The sequence below is a fragment of the Furipterus horrens genome, unplaced genomic scaffold (genome assembly GCF_987537825.1).
Source record: "Furipterus horrens unplaced genomic scaffold, mFurHor1.1.pri manual_scaffold_3, whole genome shotgun sequence".
Lineage (NCBI taxonomy): Eukaryota > Metazoa > Chordata > Mammalia > Chiroptera > Furipteridae > Furipterus > Furipterus horrens.
This window is the reverse complement of record NW_028327173.1, coordinates 48419105-48437078: the sequence shown is the minus strand read 5'-3', so window position 1 is coordinate 48437078 and position 17974 is coordinate 48419105. Positions and strand designations below refer to the sequence as shown.

Sequence of the window (17974 nt, the reverse complement as noted above, 5' to 3'; positions counted from 1 at the left end):
TCCATGTCACAGGTCCTAAGGCTTACTTTTTTCCAGTATCAGCTGATCTGAGGAACTTCCAGTGGCAGAATGGGATGTTATCTTGTGAAGGATGGTTACTATCCCTGTTTTACCAGTGAGAAAACAAGACTCAAAGAAAGTAGGCAATTTGCTAATCAAAATTTATGTTTTTTCCATTGAGCCATGCTGCCCTTCTCGGCAGGTGTAAGGAGAAGGGGATGTCAGCTGGATTAGCTTGAGCTCTTTCAAGGAGGGAAGTGGTTGATTGAGTTTGGAGTTAGGAATAGGCTTTGCAAATCAAGGAAGTCTATATGATGGCTCACTCTACATGCCAGAGCTCTTAGCTCACTTCCGGGCGGGCCTCCGCTGATACACACTTCTGGCTGTGACTGTTGCCTGCCCCTGCCTGTGTGCCTGGGTCCGGTGGAAAAGCACTGTGAGAGTTCATTTTAGCACTTCCATTCCTTCCTCTTAACCCACACGAAGGAAAGAAATTTGACAGTGGAAATAATTTGTGCTGTAAAACTTCTCATCATGAAAGGCCTTTGGATATGTTTAGAAGTATTGAACTAGAACCCCACCAGGAGTTAAATTGCCTATTGGGGTCAAGTTCCCTTGAAGAAGGGTCATCTCTCCAGGTTGATTTGAGAAAATCATATACTATAGTTATAGCTTCACTAAATGCACATGAGCTCAGGGCCCACAGCCTATGCTGAAATTGACTGACCAGACGCAATAGAACAACTTACATCTTCTAACCTGTCCATGTTTGATCCTGGATGCTGCCTTCGATTGCCACCAGCATTTTAAGATAGGAGGAAGCAGCCTGGGGATGTTGGAAATTGAATAAACTGGCCAACCATTTTTGGAGTTTGTTTCAATTATGTGCAGACTCGGTTACAGCAGTACACAAGAGATTTACCTAGCACTGTAGCATCACCCAGAATGTCTGGATTTTGCCCCAAGGTTTATATCTTACAAGGTCAAAAATTCTTTGACCTATGAACTACCTCCTGGCAGAAAAGAGGCATATAGAGTTAAATGCTTACTTTGCCCTACGAGACATGTGAGCTGTGGTGAGAATTCTGAAACCCAAATTGTATGACTGTTGGCTCCCCTGTTTTGAGTTAATGACAGTGAAGTTCCTCTTTGGCCAGTTTGCTTTTAGTTAGTGCCAGATTGATTTGAATAATCCTGGTTGGCGAGGCTACATGTTATCCACATGTCAGGTGGTTTTAAATTCCCTCATATGGCGTTGACTTTATGAGTCAGTCATTTGTAGGTTCCAGCCTGTATATAGGTTGTATCAGGAATCCATGGAAAGTTCAGGTCAGTAAAGCTGATATAAGATCTTCATGGGAAGAATAATAGTTTCACATTAGAGTAGTTTGGAACAGTAGCTGGTAATTTGGGTCTACCTTTGCTTTCATTATCATGGCCTCATGCAGTGAGCAGAGATTTACTGAGCATCTATTTTATGCCAGACAGTATGCTTAACGTTTTGTTTTGGGTGGCAAAATTATGCTCAGAGACTGAGATTGTTTTGCCAATATTTTATTTAACACATGTTCACTGTGGGAATTATAATAATTTCCTAAGCCAGTAACAAAGTAACATACTCTGAAGCAATGACAGATAGATTACACTGTTGTTCCAGGCAAAGGAAGGTGAAAGACATAAAGTCCCAATTTAGTTGAGGCATCCCTTTTCTACAAGGTTGGTTCTCAGGAGAGACAGCTTAATCAACAGAGAGCTGCCTTCAGCTGCCAGCATGAAAAAAAATCCTTGCTGCCAGAGCAGATTGCTAGGGAACGATGGCTCCAGTGTCGTGGGCAAGGTGTCCTCTCAGGGGCTGCTGCGGGCTTTTGTCACTGTTGGTAAGAGAGTCACCATTACTATGGCAGAGCTAGTGCCCAAACATCTTGGGAGAGCCATTTAGATCAGCAGGGGTCGCCTTGCCAAGACAGAACTCTCAAATAGACCTCATAGCCTCCCCACAGACCTTTAGACCACCCACAGTCTGAACACCCCCTTGCCAGAGTTGCTTCCTCCTCGGATGCTTTTTATTAATAAGCCCCCAGGGTCACCCCTCAGCAGCTGAGGTGATGTCATCGTGACACATCTTGTTTCACTTTTATATCAAAACAGTTTTACTCTTAAAACAACTTTATTTTTGTCGTAAACAAGTAGGTTTGAAATCATATCAAGCCAACACTGAGCACTAAGCTCTGGGGAAACTGAGATGAATAGGACGTTTCTGGCTCATAATTCTTTAGCGAGACCCTGACTGAAAGAACCAGTTGAAAGGAATCAGGGATGTGTAAGAGCTGCCAGCAGTCCCGGTATCTCTGATTAGGGGTGCCCCACCCCTAAAGCTGAAGTTTATTCTTTAAGAGGACTTCTATAATTCATGCTACTCTCTTAGCTCCGAGATGCACCAGGTTATTAGAATTCCAGGACTATGCTGAGTCCCTCCTTCCTCTCCTGCACATATTCTTGCTTCCCCGAAACTTTGTATGATCGGTTCCTCCTTGTCAGCAAAGCTGTAATTGATTTTTCCTTCCCTGAGGGAAAAATAATATTCAAAATAAATGAGATCTTGGATGCGAAACTTCTTACAGTGCCTAGCATGCATTAGGCACTTGGCAGATTTTGTTACTGTCATTTTATGGTGAGACTTGAGGCAAAACAAGTTTCTTAATTTGTGCTTCTTAAATGCTAGAGGCCTGGACCGTGTGTATATTTCTTGAAAAAAATATGACTCTGTACTTTGTTTGCTTCCAGAATACTTAAATAACAGTTTCTGTTCAAGGTCTTTTTAAAATACCTACTGGATACAATTGTGGCCATTATATGATGCAGGTGATTCCACCTGTTTTTAAAAAAGGATGAAATTACTGGCATATTTTGATGGTAAATTTCAAAAAACAAGTTATCTTAGAGGAAGATAATTACACTTCAGAATGGTGATTCGGTTAAAACTTGCGCAGTTTGTCACTTTAAGGTAGCTCCAGTGCAGGCCCATTGTTCCTTCCTCCTGCCTCCGAATTAGATGCATTGGAGACGGGCTGCCTCTGTGTCTGGTTTTCCCTCAGTCGTTGGTGCGTGTGAACCGCTGGCACCAGTACTTGCTGTTAGGATGCCACATACTCCATCATGGTGTGAGGATATATTCTATGGTGGTTTTCTTTAAGCTTTCTTTTCAAAAAATAATTTTTAAGAGAAATCTACTGGTTAGATTTATTGTCTCACAAAAATATTTTTAGAGATTATTTTGTTCATAAATGTTTCTTTCTCATGCTGATGATCAACTGATTTTTGTCTACAAATGTTGGTCTATTATAGTATTTTTTCAATATAGATTCTATTTACCAGAGGACCATTTTAGTGTTTTTAAGAGGTACTGAGGATTGAGATATGTAAATCAGGTGACATAACCATGAAAATTATGTGCCTAAATATTTTTGTAAAGTTGACAAATAAAAACCTTTTCCTGAACACACGTATCTACATTTTGTTTATCTGTTCATCCACTGATGGATGCTTGGGTTGCTTCCACCTTTTGGCTATTGTGAATAATGCTGCTCTGGTGGTATCTTAGTTTGTAACTGCGCCAAAACCTTATTTTCTTTAATCTGGCCTTTTATTTTGATTTTTTTTTTTTTTGACTCAAACTGGCCTCACCTAGTGCCCTGACGCAGCAACATCCCTCCCCGCTGCTTAATCATTAGGCCCTCAGGACAGTGAGGATCTAGTGAGCATCTAGTAGTCCTAGGAACAAGGTCCTGGGTCTATTGACTACAGACACAGAGTTTTCAGTCACACTAAACAGTATCTTGGTCTCAGTTGTGTTCTAGCACCAGACCCAGGAAAGTGGAACAATCCTATGGAACAATCCTTGTGAAGTTGGACAGAACAACTCCATGGCTGACATCAGGGCCAGATGCAATGATCAAGTGTGCCCTGCCCTTGCACCAACCAGTCAATAGAGACCACAACCCTAACTCCTTATTCACCGTGATTAATGATTTTTACCCCTATGTAACCCATCCCCTGGAAACCATCGGGGAGTCAGGTCTTTGAGCATTTGCTTACCTGTAACTCCAGACTTGGCGCCATCCGTACTTTCTTGGCTGCAAACTTCTGTTCGTGTCTTATTGGGCTTTGATGCTGCAGGCACATGAACCCCTTCAGTCTCGTAACAAGTTTGTGCTGCTGTAATAAATTACCACAGACTGGGTGCCTTAACCAACACACATTTATTTCTCACAGCTCTGGCGGCTGGGAAGTACAAGATCAAGGCGCCAGTAGATCAAGGGGATGCGGAGAGCCCACTTCTGAGCTAGGAAATGTTCATCTCATATCCTCACACAGAAGAGAAGAGAGAGAGGAAGAAAGCTGTTACTGCCTCTTATTACTAGGGCGCTTATCCTATCAGGTCTCCACCCTCACTACCTCCCAAAGTCCCTATCTCCAAACAGTACCATCACATTGAGGATTAGGGTTTTAACAAATGAATTTGGAGGGGGACTGGACACCATAGTAATGGCTGTGCAAATTGCTTTCAGTTACTTGCTGGGTCATAGGAAGTTCTATTTTAATTTTTTGAGGAACTGCCATGCTTTTTTCCATTGTGGCTGCACCATTTTACATTCCCACCAGCAGTGCACCAGTGTTACAATTTCTCCACATCCTCACCACTTGTTTTATTGATATTAGCTCTCCTAGTAGGTGTGAGGTGATAACTCATTGTGGTTTTAAAGTTATTGTTAACACTATTAAAGAGGACCCCCATTGCCCCTGCTTTGTCCCTGTCCACTCAGCCCTCCCCACCCTTCACCACATTGTCTGTGTCCATGGGCTGTGCATATGTGCATAGATGTCCTTTGGCTAATTTCCAGTTCCCCTAACCCCCTTCCTCTGCTTTTATTTTGTTCATCAGTTTATTTTGTTCATCAGAGTCCATATAACTCACTGTGGTTTTGATTTCTATTTTCCTAATGATTAGTGGTATTTGGCATTATTTCATATGCTCCTCCATTTATATATTTTTAGAGAAATGTCTATTTGAGTCCATTTTTAAAAATTGGATTTTGTTGTTTTAAGAGTTCTTTATATATCCCAAGTTTTAGCCCCTTATCAAATATATTTGCAAATATTTTCTCCCAATCTGTAGGTTGCCTTTTCACTGTCGTTGTGTCCTTTGATGCCCAGTTTTAAATTTTGATGTAGTGCATCCCCTTATTTTTTCTACCAACAGTGTTAAAATTTTTGGTCTTACATTTAGGTCTTGGAACCCATTTTAGTTTTTGTATATGGTGCAAGGTAAGGGTCCGATTCCTTTCATTTGCACGTGAATATACAGTTTTTCTGACACCCGTTTGTTAAAAGACACTGTCCTTAAAGGCATGTTTCAATTAACTTTTTAAAAGTCCTCTTGTTACACAGTAGTTACAGAGTGGGGGTCTCCAACAATCCCCAGAGTCTGTGGGTTGGGGGATGGGGAAAGGGAACAGCTTTTAAGATGCCTTTGCATGGCTGACTAGAAGCTTAGTGTCGCAGTTATGCAAATGGCTTTGGTTCTTCCAAGGCCCCAAGAAGATGGGAGGGGTTTTGACCATGGAATGGTATGGAAAAAGCGCACAGGGCCTGTACATGGTTCTGTGAATGGTCAGAACTGGTTACCACACCCACTGCATCAGAGAACACAGTCAGGGGTTTAAAAATAGGCAGCAGACATTTTAGAGAGGTTCTCTATGCGGCTTTGAAAGGGCAAAGGGAGAACCGTGCATGATCCAGTGCAAAAGGGCATATGTTTTCCTGGACTGTTATACGGAGGCTGATGACATCGAACTCCAGGTCCTGAAGGAGAGAGCTGACAGATAAGGGATGGGGAACTTCTGGGCATGTTTTTGGCTTCTAGCCTTTTGGGGAGCAAGGGAAGTGCTGGGTTCCGTGGGAGAACAGGGCTCTGAGCTGAAGTACTCACTGCTCCCCCGCCCCCCCAGTTGGAATATTGTAAAGACCTGTTTTCCTCAGCACTAATTGTTGCGTTTTACACCAAGGCGCCATGTGAAAGAACCTCCTTTTGCTCAGTTAATAGTTTGACTTCTTTTCTAATTTGTGATATATATGCTCTTTCATTTAGCCCTCAGCTGGTTTTCTGTCTTGCTTGGCTTTTGCACTCAGGGCTGTTGTTAGTGGGGACCCCACAGAAGCAGCACTGTTGAGGGGAGCGGAGCACAGAGCTGGTTGGTGTATCCACAGCAGGTGAGCAGTGACCAGGTACCTCCAGGACTTCTTCCCTGCAGTGCTCACCACTTGTATTTGCTCAGCCAGCCAGGCTGAGCTAACTGGGACAAGCACCCAGCCTCTCTGTGACTGAGGCCTGGCACAACCATGAGATAAAACTGTCCCACATGGTTGTGGAACCCACATTTGAACCCTAATCAGTCTGACTCTAAAGACCTTTGCCCTTCACCACCATACTAGGTCCCTGTTTCTCCTGGTCTGCTTATATTAGACTTGGGGGTACCAAGCTCATCACAACATGCATGTCAAGTGCCATCTGTTCTTCATTCACAGTTCACACACCACGGATTTGAAGCTCAGGCAAGAGCTGGTAGCTGATCGAATCAGACAAAGCAAAGCAGCTGTGCTTTTCCAGCTGTGCTGCTAGTGCCCTCTTATGGTAACAGCTGCCATTGGAGCTAAATGGTGGAAAGTAGTTTGCTTTCCAAGAAAGAAAAGCACTATTACTGAGGAGGGCTTATTAGATACTTTCATGGAGTTATGCCTTCCTTTATTGTGCTGTGCCTTTTTGCATTACAATACTTCACCATCGCACAAATGATGGCTTAAACAAGGCTAAGTAAGGGATTTGTCCAACTTGTGCTGGCTAATAAACTTAGATCTGTACTTGACTCCCAAGCGTTATCTTTCCAAAGAATTACAGGTTAACATCCTTGTACTAGGAGAATGCAATCAGAGTGCCTCCTCACATCTGCTTAAGGTAATTTTTTAAGACAGTGTCTATAAATGATGACAGATTCATGAAACTACCTGAGAATGTAGTGGAAAAATTTTCTTGAAAAAATATAATTTGAGCTGATTTTTAAAAAAATATTTATTTTTAGAGAGGGTGAGGGAGAAAGACAGAGAGAAACACCAATGTGTGGTTGCCTCTTGCACACCCCCAACTGGGGACCTGGCCCGCAACCCAGGCATGTGTCGACTGGGAATCAAACCAGTGACCCTTTGGTTTACAGGGTGGTGCTCAATCCACTGAGCCACACCAGCCAGAGCCAAGCTGATTCTTTAAGGACAGCCCTCTAGCACTCTAGGGTCACTGCATCCGCTTGTCTGGAACTCATTCCCCCTTGATGTCTTTATAGCACATGCCCTCATCTCTGTGGGCCTTCCCAGAGCAGTGTATTGGAAACTGTCCCCACCACTGTCCCCTTCCCGTGCTTTATCTCCACAGTACTGGTCTCCTCTAGTCAAATTTGAGCTTTCTGAAGGCAGAGATGTTGGTGTGTTTTGCTTACTGTAGTGTCCCTGGCATCTAGAACAGTGCCAGGCACACTATAGATACACAATAAATATTTCCTGAATGAATAAAGAGTAGCCAATAGCTACATTTCTTAAGCACAGCAAGGCAGAAACATAGCATCATTTTAGATGCCAGCTGCATGGTTTGAATTGTATACTGTAGATCAGGTGTTGACAAATTCAAATCTTACAGGGGCCAGGCATGTAAAAGGTGTGAATCTGAATAAATGCAATCAATATATACAAACAACAGTAAGCGGTAAGGCTGTGGTAACTACCTGTTTAAAGATATCAGATGAAAACTAAACAAAAAATCTACCAGCTGGCTACTAGTGGGCATATTTGAAGAACTACCGTTAGCAAGATCACTGAAGTGCCGTCCAGATTACTGTCGGGGCAGGCCAAAGAAGGGCAGGACTATCCAGGTAAGCACTGGGTTGGCCAAATAGTTTTAGTTTTTTCCATAAAATAGAAAACACATTTTCACTTTCACCAATAACTGTACTGATTTGGATATTTTGAGTATGTCGTTCCCACTATCGGCTTCCAGTGGGTAGAAGCTTGGGTCGTCGGCAGCCGTCCGTCTTGAGAGACGATGGTGTAGCTTCTTAAGAGTCTATCTGCACCGCCGAGAATGGCTGTGCAGTCCGACTCGGGAGTGACACGGTATCTGTCTCCTCCCGTGTTAAATCGACATCTTGCGATGACGCTGGAGTGTCCTCTCCAGTGAAGCTGAAGCTACAGAGCCTGGGCAGGGTGATATGGAGGGTCTGCTGTTGCCCATGCAGCAGACCCCCCCTCTCTTCGCAGCTGAAGGGTCCAAGGGAAAGACGGAGTCAATACAGCTTGGCTTCAGGTGCGCCGCAGGAGTTGCCGGTGTTGACTACAACGTCAAACCGCCTTAGGGACTCCGGCTCCGGATTTTCTGTCGGGGTTTACTCCCTTAGCCTTTCCCCTGAAAAGGTATGCCGCAAGGCAGCGGAGGTTTTTTGGAGTCAGAGTTTTCCTTCTCTGATGTGCCCTGACTGGAAGATCGAACCAGCGACACTTAGCTCGCAGGCCGACGCTCAATCCACTGAGCCAAACCAGCCAAACCAGCAGAAGCTTGGGTACTGCTAAACATATTCTAATGCGTAAGACAGCCCCTCAGCAAGGAATTATTTGGCCAACACGTCAACAGTATCGAGAAACTTTGCAAATCACTTTTGACATGTTCAATCACAGCACCTTCTGACATGTTCAGACACTGCACAAACCTTATTTTTTTGCACTCCCATTGTTTTTACTATTCTTTAAATAATAAAGCATAGTATGCTGAAAATGTGTATTTTCTTCCATCTTCAGTATTAAAATGGCTGCACAAGAATTCACCGATTTTGATGTTTTTAAAAAACAGTGCATCCTGATATGAGAGCTGTCACAATGCTAACAAAACTGTTTTGAATGACGTTAAAGACAACTAAGCACTTATTGGAACCACTGTATGGAAAAAAACTAAATGAACTTTTTGGCCAACCCCATACATCAGCTAGAGAAGGCTGTTGTGTGTTCAGCCTGATCACTGCTGAACATCTTAGTGACTGAGGTGTTCTTTGAAGGCAGGTGGCACCAGACTGCAAACTTGGGCATGGCGGTGGTTTTAGTGCCTGCAGTTCAGCTGGTCTTACACCCCAGGCAGCCCTTCCTCTGACGTCTTGCTAGAGAATGAGACTCGCGTCCCAGCTGTCCTCAGAACCTACTTTTTTTTCCAGTTTGGGGACTTTCTCCTTTGCAGAACCCAGACTTGTGAGGAAAAGGGTAGGACAGGTTTTTGCAAGTAACATCTGCTTTCAGCCTTCAACATCCATCGTCCCTGAATGCAAAAGTCTAACTTAGGAAAATGGGTGGACAAAACCCAGATCATTGGAAAGGGTGTCTTGCAAGCTCTCCAGGTGGCTGTTTCCCTGTTTATTAATTGGGAGACATGTTGTGAGGATTGGTTTATAATGAGCAATTAGCACAGTGCATTTAACAGCAACCAATAACGGTACAAGATTTTATTTGCAATAGGCTTAACTGCCTAATGGCTGTTCTTCTGTGATCAGCAATGCTCCTTTGAGGGAATGCCTCTTTCCCAACTATTCTGGCCAGATAAATACAAAAGGAGCTGCTGTTTTATGTGAGCCACCTGCTAGCCACAACAATCCGCTGGCTACTGGGTGGCTAATAAAACTTCACTTCCCAAGTGATGAGGACTGATAGGCCAAGGCTTGAGGCCACGGGGCCAGCCATAACATGTAATTATGAACTATTAAATGCCACAAAAGAAAAGAACAGTGGTATCAGATCTTGTTTAAGCAGCCCAGTCTAGTCTAAGGGAGTTGAACTTCGGACAAAATCATTTTTTGATTTTGGGCCTTAGGTTTTCCCTTCAGTAAAGTGAGGACCGAGTGGGAGGCTCCAGAGGGGCCACATCTGAGCTTTGGCATGCTCCTCTCACCCAGCGGCTTCAGTTCCAGGCTTCTTGTTGGCTCTGCAGAAGGCCCAGTGTGCAGGGTTCTGGTGTGGCTACTGTATAGATCAAAGCAGCTGCTTTTGTCTTCCTGTTTACATGCCTCTTTGCCATATACATATCAAAATAAAATAGAATTAACTGCCAAGTGAGCGCTGGCAAAAATCTGAAAGCTGCTACAAGTTTGCAATTCTGAAATCCACGGTGCTCTGAAAGCCAAGTTATTTCTTAAGTTTGCCACTTAAGGGCCTCCAGTCTTCAAACATGTAAACCCTAAGGCAGCAGCTGGAAGAACAACAATCGCATACTGGGAGTGGGTGAAGGACTGGAAACAGGGTGAGTGCTAGGCAAATCCCTAGAAGTCAGGTAGTGGCACTGTCCCCTTTCTGAGCCCCCACCACAAACAGCTACAAAATGGTGAAGGGGTTGCCTCGCCTTGGAAATTACCTAAGGCTCCGTCCCACACAATTTACAGGTGCTTTTGCTACATAGGCCACACTAAAATAGGGAGTAAAAGCAGCTCTACTTAATACACAGAAAAAAAACACAGGAAGGCTGCCTAATTGAGGAGGCAAAGAAATATGAAAGAACAGAACAAGACCCCAGAAAAAGAACTAAATGTATTGGATATAGCAAACCTATCAGATGCAGAGTTCAAAACACCGGTGATCAGGATGCTCAGAGAACTCAAGAGTATGGCAAAAAAATGAAGAAATGAAGGTTATACAAAGTGAAATAAAGAAAAATATACAGGGAACCGACAGTGAAGGGAAGGAAGCCAGGATTCAAATCAATGATTTGCAACAGAAGGAAGAAATAAACATTCAACCAGAACAGAAAGAAGAAACAAAAATGCAAAAAAACCGAGGAGAGGCTTAGGAACCTCTGGGACAACTTTAATATAATGACATCCGAATCATAAGGGTGCCAGAAGGAGAACAGAAAGAGCAAGACATTGAAAATTTATTTGAAAAAATAATGAAAGAAAACTCACCTAATTTGGTGAAGGAAATAGACACACGTTAAGTCCAGGAACCGCAAAGTCCCAAACAAGTTGGACTCAAAGAGGACCAAGACACATCATAATTAAAATGTTAAAGGTTAAAGATAAAAAATCTTAAAAGCAGGAAAATAAAAGCAAAGAGTTACCTTCAAAGGGGTTCCCATAAGACTATCAGCTGATTTCTCAAAAAAAACTTTGCAGGCAAGAAGGGACTGGCAAGAAGTATTCAAGGTGATGAAAAGCAGGGCCTACAACTGAGATTACTCTACCCAGCAAAACCATCATTTAGAATGGAAAGGCAGGCAAATAAAATGCTTCCCAGATACTGTAAAGCTAAAGGAATTCATCATCACCAAGTCATTATTACATGAAATGTTAAAGGCACTTAGTTAAGAAAAAGATGAAGATCAAACCTGTGAACATTAAAATAACAAACTCAATTATCAACAACTGAATCTATAAAACAAAAAACAAAACAGAAAATAACCATAATAGGAACGGAATCATAGATATGGAGATCATTTGTAGGGTTATCAGCTGGGATGAGGAAGGGGGAGAATGGAGAAAGAGATACAGGAACTAAAGCATAATTGGTAGGAACAAAATATACAGGGGTATGTTAAGAATAGCATAGGAAATGGAGAAGCCAAAGAACTTACACTCACGACCCATGGACATGAACTAATGGGGAGGACTGCTGGAGGGAAGGGGGTTACTGGGCAGATGGGGGAAAAGGGAGAAAAATTTGGACAGCAATAACAGCATAATCAATAAAATATACTTTTAAAAAAGAACACTGGTGGAAAAAATAGTGTGGTGGGCAAAATAAAAATTTATTCCTTTTACAGTGCCTTTGAATTGAAACATCAATGTAGAATACGCTGCTACAGAGGAAATATATGAACCTCATGAAACCACATACCAACAACCTACAAAATATACAAAATAAATAAAAAGAAACTCAATCAAAACACCAAAGAAAACCAGCAAATCAAGAGGTCAAGAGAGGAAAGGAACAGAGAACTAAAACAACCAAAAAAAAAAAAAAAAAAAAATCCAATTAGCAAAACGACAATAAGCACACCTATCAATAATTACTGTAAATTTCAATGGACTAAATGCTCCAAAAGACAGTGGCAGACTGGATTTAAAAAAAAAAAGAAAAAAGAAAAGAGTTGTCTATATGCTGTCTACAAAAACCTCACTTTAGATCAAAAGGCACAAACATACTGAAAATGAAGAGGTGGAAAAAGATACTTCATGCAAACAAATGAAAAGCTGGAATAGCAATACCCATGTCATACAAAATAGACTCTATAACAAAGAATGGAAAGAGACAAATAAGGACATCACACAATGATAAAGAGGTCAGTCCAAGATATAACAACTCTAAATACTATACACTAACTTGAAAAGATATCTACTCCCCTATGTTCAGTGCATAGCCAAGATATGGAAGCAACCTGTGTCCATCAGTAGATGAGTGGATAAAGATGTGCTTTATACAATGAAATATTACACAGCAACAGAAAAAAATAAAACCTTCCCATCTGTAACACAGATGGACCTAGAGGGTATTATGTGAAGTAAAATAAGTCACAGAGAAACACATATATTGTATGATTTCACCTGTATGTGAAACCTAAAACAAAACAAAACAATCAAAACAAAACCAGTCTTATGCTATTCTCTGATTGATCTCTTTCAGGTATGAAAAATTAAACTGCCTTTAATTCAGGGTCCAGATCGCCTCCTTCTTATCTTTAAAAAAGTTTAAGTATATTCCTCATATTAATCCAAAGTCCATATTTCTTTCAGAGGGAAAAGAGCAAAACCATTTACTTTAGGACTACCTGAACTCACTCTACAAATAAGTTCTAGTTGGTGTGCAGAAAGACACATTTAGCCAGTTCTACACTCATTTATTCGTGTTAACAATGATGAAAATAGTAAAAAGTGAATTTGTTTATAACCAGACTAAGTTTCCATTTGGCCTCACCCCTCCCAAATGTTAGAAAATCAGAAGACTCCCCCACCTGACAGTGAATGACAAGAGAAAGAGGCAGGTCTTGAATAATCCACAGCTGTTATGTACAATCGGCCCTGCAGGAAATGTTTAAAATAAATGGTCTGTCTTAGGGACTCATACATTTATTTCATGTTGGCTTAATTTATAACAAATATTATGTTGGAGGAAAATATTACTTAGCTAGATTTATATGGCAAAGAGTCTAGTGAACTCCCTGAGATGGTGCCTACTTTCCTTTCCTTTTGCCTTTCCTGCACTCAGCCCTCACTTCCACCACAGCACTTACCTGCTGATGCCTTCCTGAAGAGAACATGCCACACTGATGAGACCACAGCCCAAGTACAACAGCTGGCACAAGTATTGGCCCAAATATCGGCCAGCAAGTACTTAAAAGTATATGAAAACATGAGGAAAACTTGTCACCACTGACATTTAAATGTGAAGAAGCCTTTAGCATCAATTCTGATAAGAGAGAATTAGAATTAAGCTTATTCAGAGCAAGCAAAATGACACTGAAGTATAATATATATTCTTAATAAGTCATAGAAGGTAAGATAGAAAATATCCATGTTCGGAAAAGGAAAATCTCCATGTTCATACAGATGTCAAATAAGTACCAGGACAATCAATACTAAGGGTACATAACAAAAAAGGTTATAGAAAATTGGTATTAGAAGATAAAAAGGCTAATCCAAATAATTAAATATAAAAATCAGCTCATAACTTTAAGATGTTGCAAAGAATAAACTTGGTTATTAAAAAGCAGTGTTGATTTTATTATAAAAATTTAAATAATCTGTAGAATCATGAGATGCAGAAAGGTCATTTTATGGAAGACAGAATAAAAGGTTAAAATTGAGAAATTCCTTTTTCCTCCCCATAATGTTGCATATAGTGGTCCACACTGGCATTTTTCATGAATGTGGCTTACAGCTGGGATAACTTTCATGTCTCCTTGGTGTTTACTAGTGATACAGAGCCAGTTACACAGCCCTAGGCCATCAGCACACATCTTGCCTGTGGAGATTCTCTCACTTATTCAAAGTGCCCATTCTCAATTTGCCATTAAGAGCAAAGCAAATACTGTGACAAAGTTTTTGTAAAATATTATGTGAAATATCTTGCAGTGGTATCTGCACTGCAAAAGAAGGGAACAGATATTTTTAATTATGTACTTCAGAGGAAGAGAAACAGATGAAGAGAGTCCCTTAGATCAAAGGATCTCTCTGGAGGGGGAAAAAAAAACAAAAATAAATCATCCAAAATGAGGTAGAGAGACAGGAACCACTGAAACACTACTTCGTGAAACAGGTATGTCTAGAAGCAGAAGGAACAGATTGCATATATTTTATATCGTAAACAATGTGCATCATACAAATTTAAAACCTGTAATTAAAACCCAGTGAATCAAGCTAACGAAAATCATTCACACAGCATTATGTAGGCAAATGTGTTTAAAAAATATTTTAATAAGCATATTCAGAATGGCAGACAGGGAATGGGAGAAGGGAATTATTTTACAGTGCAAAATTACTATGCATAAACTTAAAAACATCTAACTCATAATTTTAAATGCCTATTTAAATATTATTTCAAATACATTTGAAAGCTCAACAGACTTATGTTGAACTGAGTTTCAGATTCTCAAGTCTATTTGAAAACATATCATAGAACAGAATACCATTCCAAATGAAAATAGTGCTTTGCTAGGGTTGGGAGAGACTAAGTAATTATTAACAAAGGCTTCTTTTCCCAATACAATTTGTCAATAGTTCAAGAATTAGGAAATGTACTAAATATTAAGCAAATTAGATCATGATACCACTAAAAATTTTATAGTGCAATGACTTATCAAGTTAAAATGGCTGATTATGAAGAGCAAAAAGTACTGTGTGAAATACCTGTATAAACACAAAATATAATTAAATATTTCTTTATGAAAAGCTGAGCATTATGTATGATAATAGTGGAATGTCTTTCATTAGGCATACTTTAAAAAGATAAGATTAAGAAAAGATTCCTAGCATGTATACACGTGCCATATTTGCAAATGTGCCTGAGAATTTACCAAAAATGTTCCTGTAATATTAGGTCTGCAAGAATTTCATAAACCTGCAAACAAAATTCATCTTTTATAAAAGGTAAAAATGGTGTCTTAAATATTGCAACATTACTATTAATTTGAAACATTTCTATAGTCTTTGACAAAGAGCTAGGATGCTTTGGATTTGTTTTAATAAAACCTGATTTTGAAAATGGATTGTGATCATCTGTTAAAGCTGCCATTCTGGATAAATTAATGTTTTAGGTAAAACAAAACAAAAACAAAAAAAATCCATGCTTCTCAACACTTCCACCTAAAACTTGGATTTACTTGGATATGTATGTAACAGTGAAAGTACATTATATGAAGTCAAGTTTTGTAAAGTGGCTTTTAACACTGTTTGGGGGAAACACTTGTTCACACTGGTGGAGGGAAGCAGTCTGAACATATGTTAATAGTAATACTTCATTGGAATAAGGCCTAAACCATAATAGCTCATTCAACACAAACCTCTATTCAAATTGCATTAGACAGTTGAGCCATTAAAAACAAGATCACAGAAGATGTACTTTCAAAAGGCATTGTCTCTTGAACTGATGGCTGAAAATGAATAGGTGGAAGCATTTGGGGTATGCCTATGTGATAAAAACAATAGTTAATAATCTTTTATAAAAGTTTGGATATAGGTTGGTCTATCAGCTGTATAAAACTACATTTTTTTAACAAGAATTTTGCACTAAAAATAAAATGGCACTCTTGCAAGGCTATGCAAATGGATGATCCTATTTGTAATCACAGAGCAATAGTTATGGTATATCTTATTTTCATTTTGGAAATACTCTATCAAATGTGGAAAACTAGATTGTAACTGGAAAAGTCCAAGAACTTTTCTAACTTCATCATTTTTTTCTCTTAAAAATCAATATTGTTGCCTGCCAACTCCATGTGTGTGCCAATTATCTAAATCTCACTTGACATTTTCCTCAGTTTATTTAATGCAAAAATGGGAAATTTCATAATGTATATAAAAATAACTAAACAAGATTCTGGTCAGCATGATACATTTAAGCATTTAAGCCAACATTAAACTTTTGTTTTGCTTCAAAAAATAATTCTGAAAATTATAGCAAATACAAACAAACTATGCAATCTAAGTATCATGCTTAATTTCAGAATTCTCACACTATCTGTCCATAAGTAGAAACTTGAAAAAAAAAATTCACAATCCTTCATGAATGCTTTTACTGCCTGGATAAGAAACATGACTTAGTTACTACACAAACACTTAAAAATTCATTAGAAAAACCATAGCAAAATAAAATGAAAGCTGACAGACTCAGAATATCAATTCCTCTCATAAAAGTTTACCGACTGTACAAGTTAAGAAAATTATACAAGCTTTTGTATTAAGAAAGGACAGCTCAGTCAAGACATATATGTACTGTAAAAATCTTTCAAAGGCTACAAAGAATCTGGAAAAATACAGAATGTATTTCTTAAGCCCAGATAAGAATATGGAAGACATCATTGATGTCAACAATTTTACATATACAAACCTGACTTGGTTTATTTAAACTTCTATATATAAAAAAATCATGCTAGCATAACTTTCAGGATTCATAACGGTTTCCTTAATAATGATACTCAAATTGTATGGAGAGAAAAGTGTCTGAAAGACATTTCAATAAACTAAAAAAAACTGATGTTAAGCAGAAAATTTGTTTTTCTTCTCTGCCATAAAATTAAGCAAAAAAGTACTTTGCAGTAAAATTTTAGGATTAATACATCCAATGAGAAGGTACAGGTATATATTTAGTTCATCCAAATTTACTAAACTATTTGTTATATATTTAAAAGGGTCCTTTATAGTTTTAAAACAAAAATTGTGCAAAAGGCATAATTATGAACTATTATTTATTAAAGTTATGATTCAATTCAATTTTCAAATTTTAACCAGTTGTTTCAAGGAAATCAAGTTTTTAAGGGAACCCATCAACCCTGAAAATTATAGTCACACCAGGATTTACTCCAAAGAAAGTAAAATAAGTCTAAAATTCAGTCATCTGTGTTTTCAAGTTCTTCAAATTTTCCATGTGAGATTGTTTCTTGGAAAAATTCAGAAGAACCTGGGCTTTCTTTTCCACTGCTGTTTACCCTTCGCCTTTTGGCAGGTCTCTCACTTTTTTCATCAATAGGGGCAAGTTTTGGGTCAGTGGTAAGATTATCTGTTTCATAACCATTACTATCCACATCTGCATGAAGTGATTTCTTATTTCCACCTGTTGGTCCATTAACGTGTAACCCTTCAACTTTTACTTCTTCTTTGTTTAATATTTCACCTGGTCCATTAGATGAGACCCCTAAGTTGGAAAAAACAAACTGCTAATAATAAAAAGTTAAATTTGCAAACTATTATAAGACAGCTACTGTAAAACAGCTTTTCATCAAGGAAGGAAAGTATCAAATCAGTGTATGGTCTGAATACTATTTACCTAGTAGTTATGTGATCTTAGGCAATTTATTTATATTCTCTGTACCCTCAGTTTCATCACATATACAATGAGGATAATAATTTACCTTCAAGGGTTGTTGTGAAGATTAAATAAGTTAACAAATGTAAAGATTTAAGAACAGAATTTGGCATATATTAAGAGCACGTTGATATTATGTGACAAGCACTAGATCCAGCAGTGATAATAATTTGAATTGAAGCAAAGATATGCATAAACTATTCAGATTTAACGAATGACTATTATTTTCTAAAACCATGTAGAAAAAGATTTCTATTCTTTCTTTAGAAGCTTGAGCTTTATTCTGCCATATAAAATCAAGATGACATGACTTTAATTCTTAATG

At 39.2% G+C, this 17974-nt stretch overlaps 2 protein-coding genes across 10 annotated transcripts in view; one reads left to right on the top strand and one right to left on the bottom strand.

The window, feature by feature from the left end:
* Positions 1-17974, top strand: part of SLC35D1 (solute carrier family 35 member D1) — a 58712-nt gene that overhangs the window by 37538 nt on the left and 3200 nt on the right. The window lies entirely within an intron of this gene.
* Positions 1599-17974, bottom strand: part of MIER1 (MIER1 transcriptional regulator) — a 71851-nt gene continuing 55475 nt past the window's right edge. For 8 of the 9 annotated variants that reach the window (XM_090269583.1, XM_090269575.1, XM_090269576.1 and 5 more), the window contains one exon: positions 16016-17478. In XM_090269583.1, coding sequence (XP_090125709.1) covers positions 17174-17478 — 305 coding nt within the window. In that variant the 3' untranslated portion in view covers positions 16016-17173. Of the gene's footprint in view, positions 1872-4095; positions 4216-16015; positions 17479-17974 lie in introns of those variants that run through there. The other variant, XM_090269581.1, reaches the window with a different exon arrangement.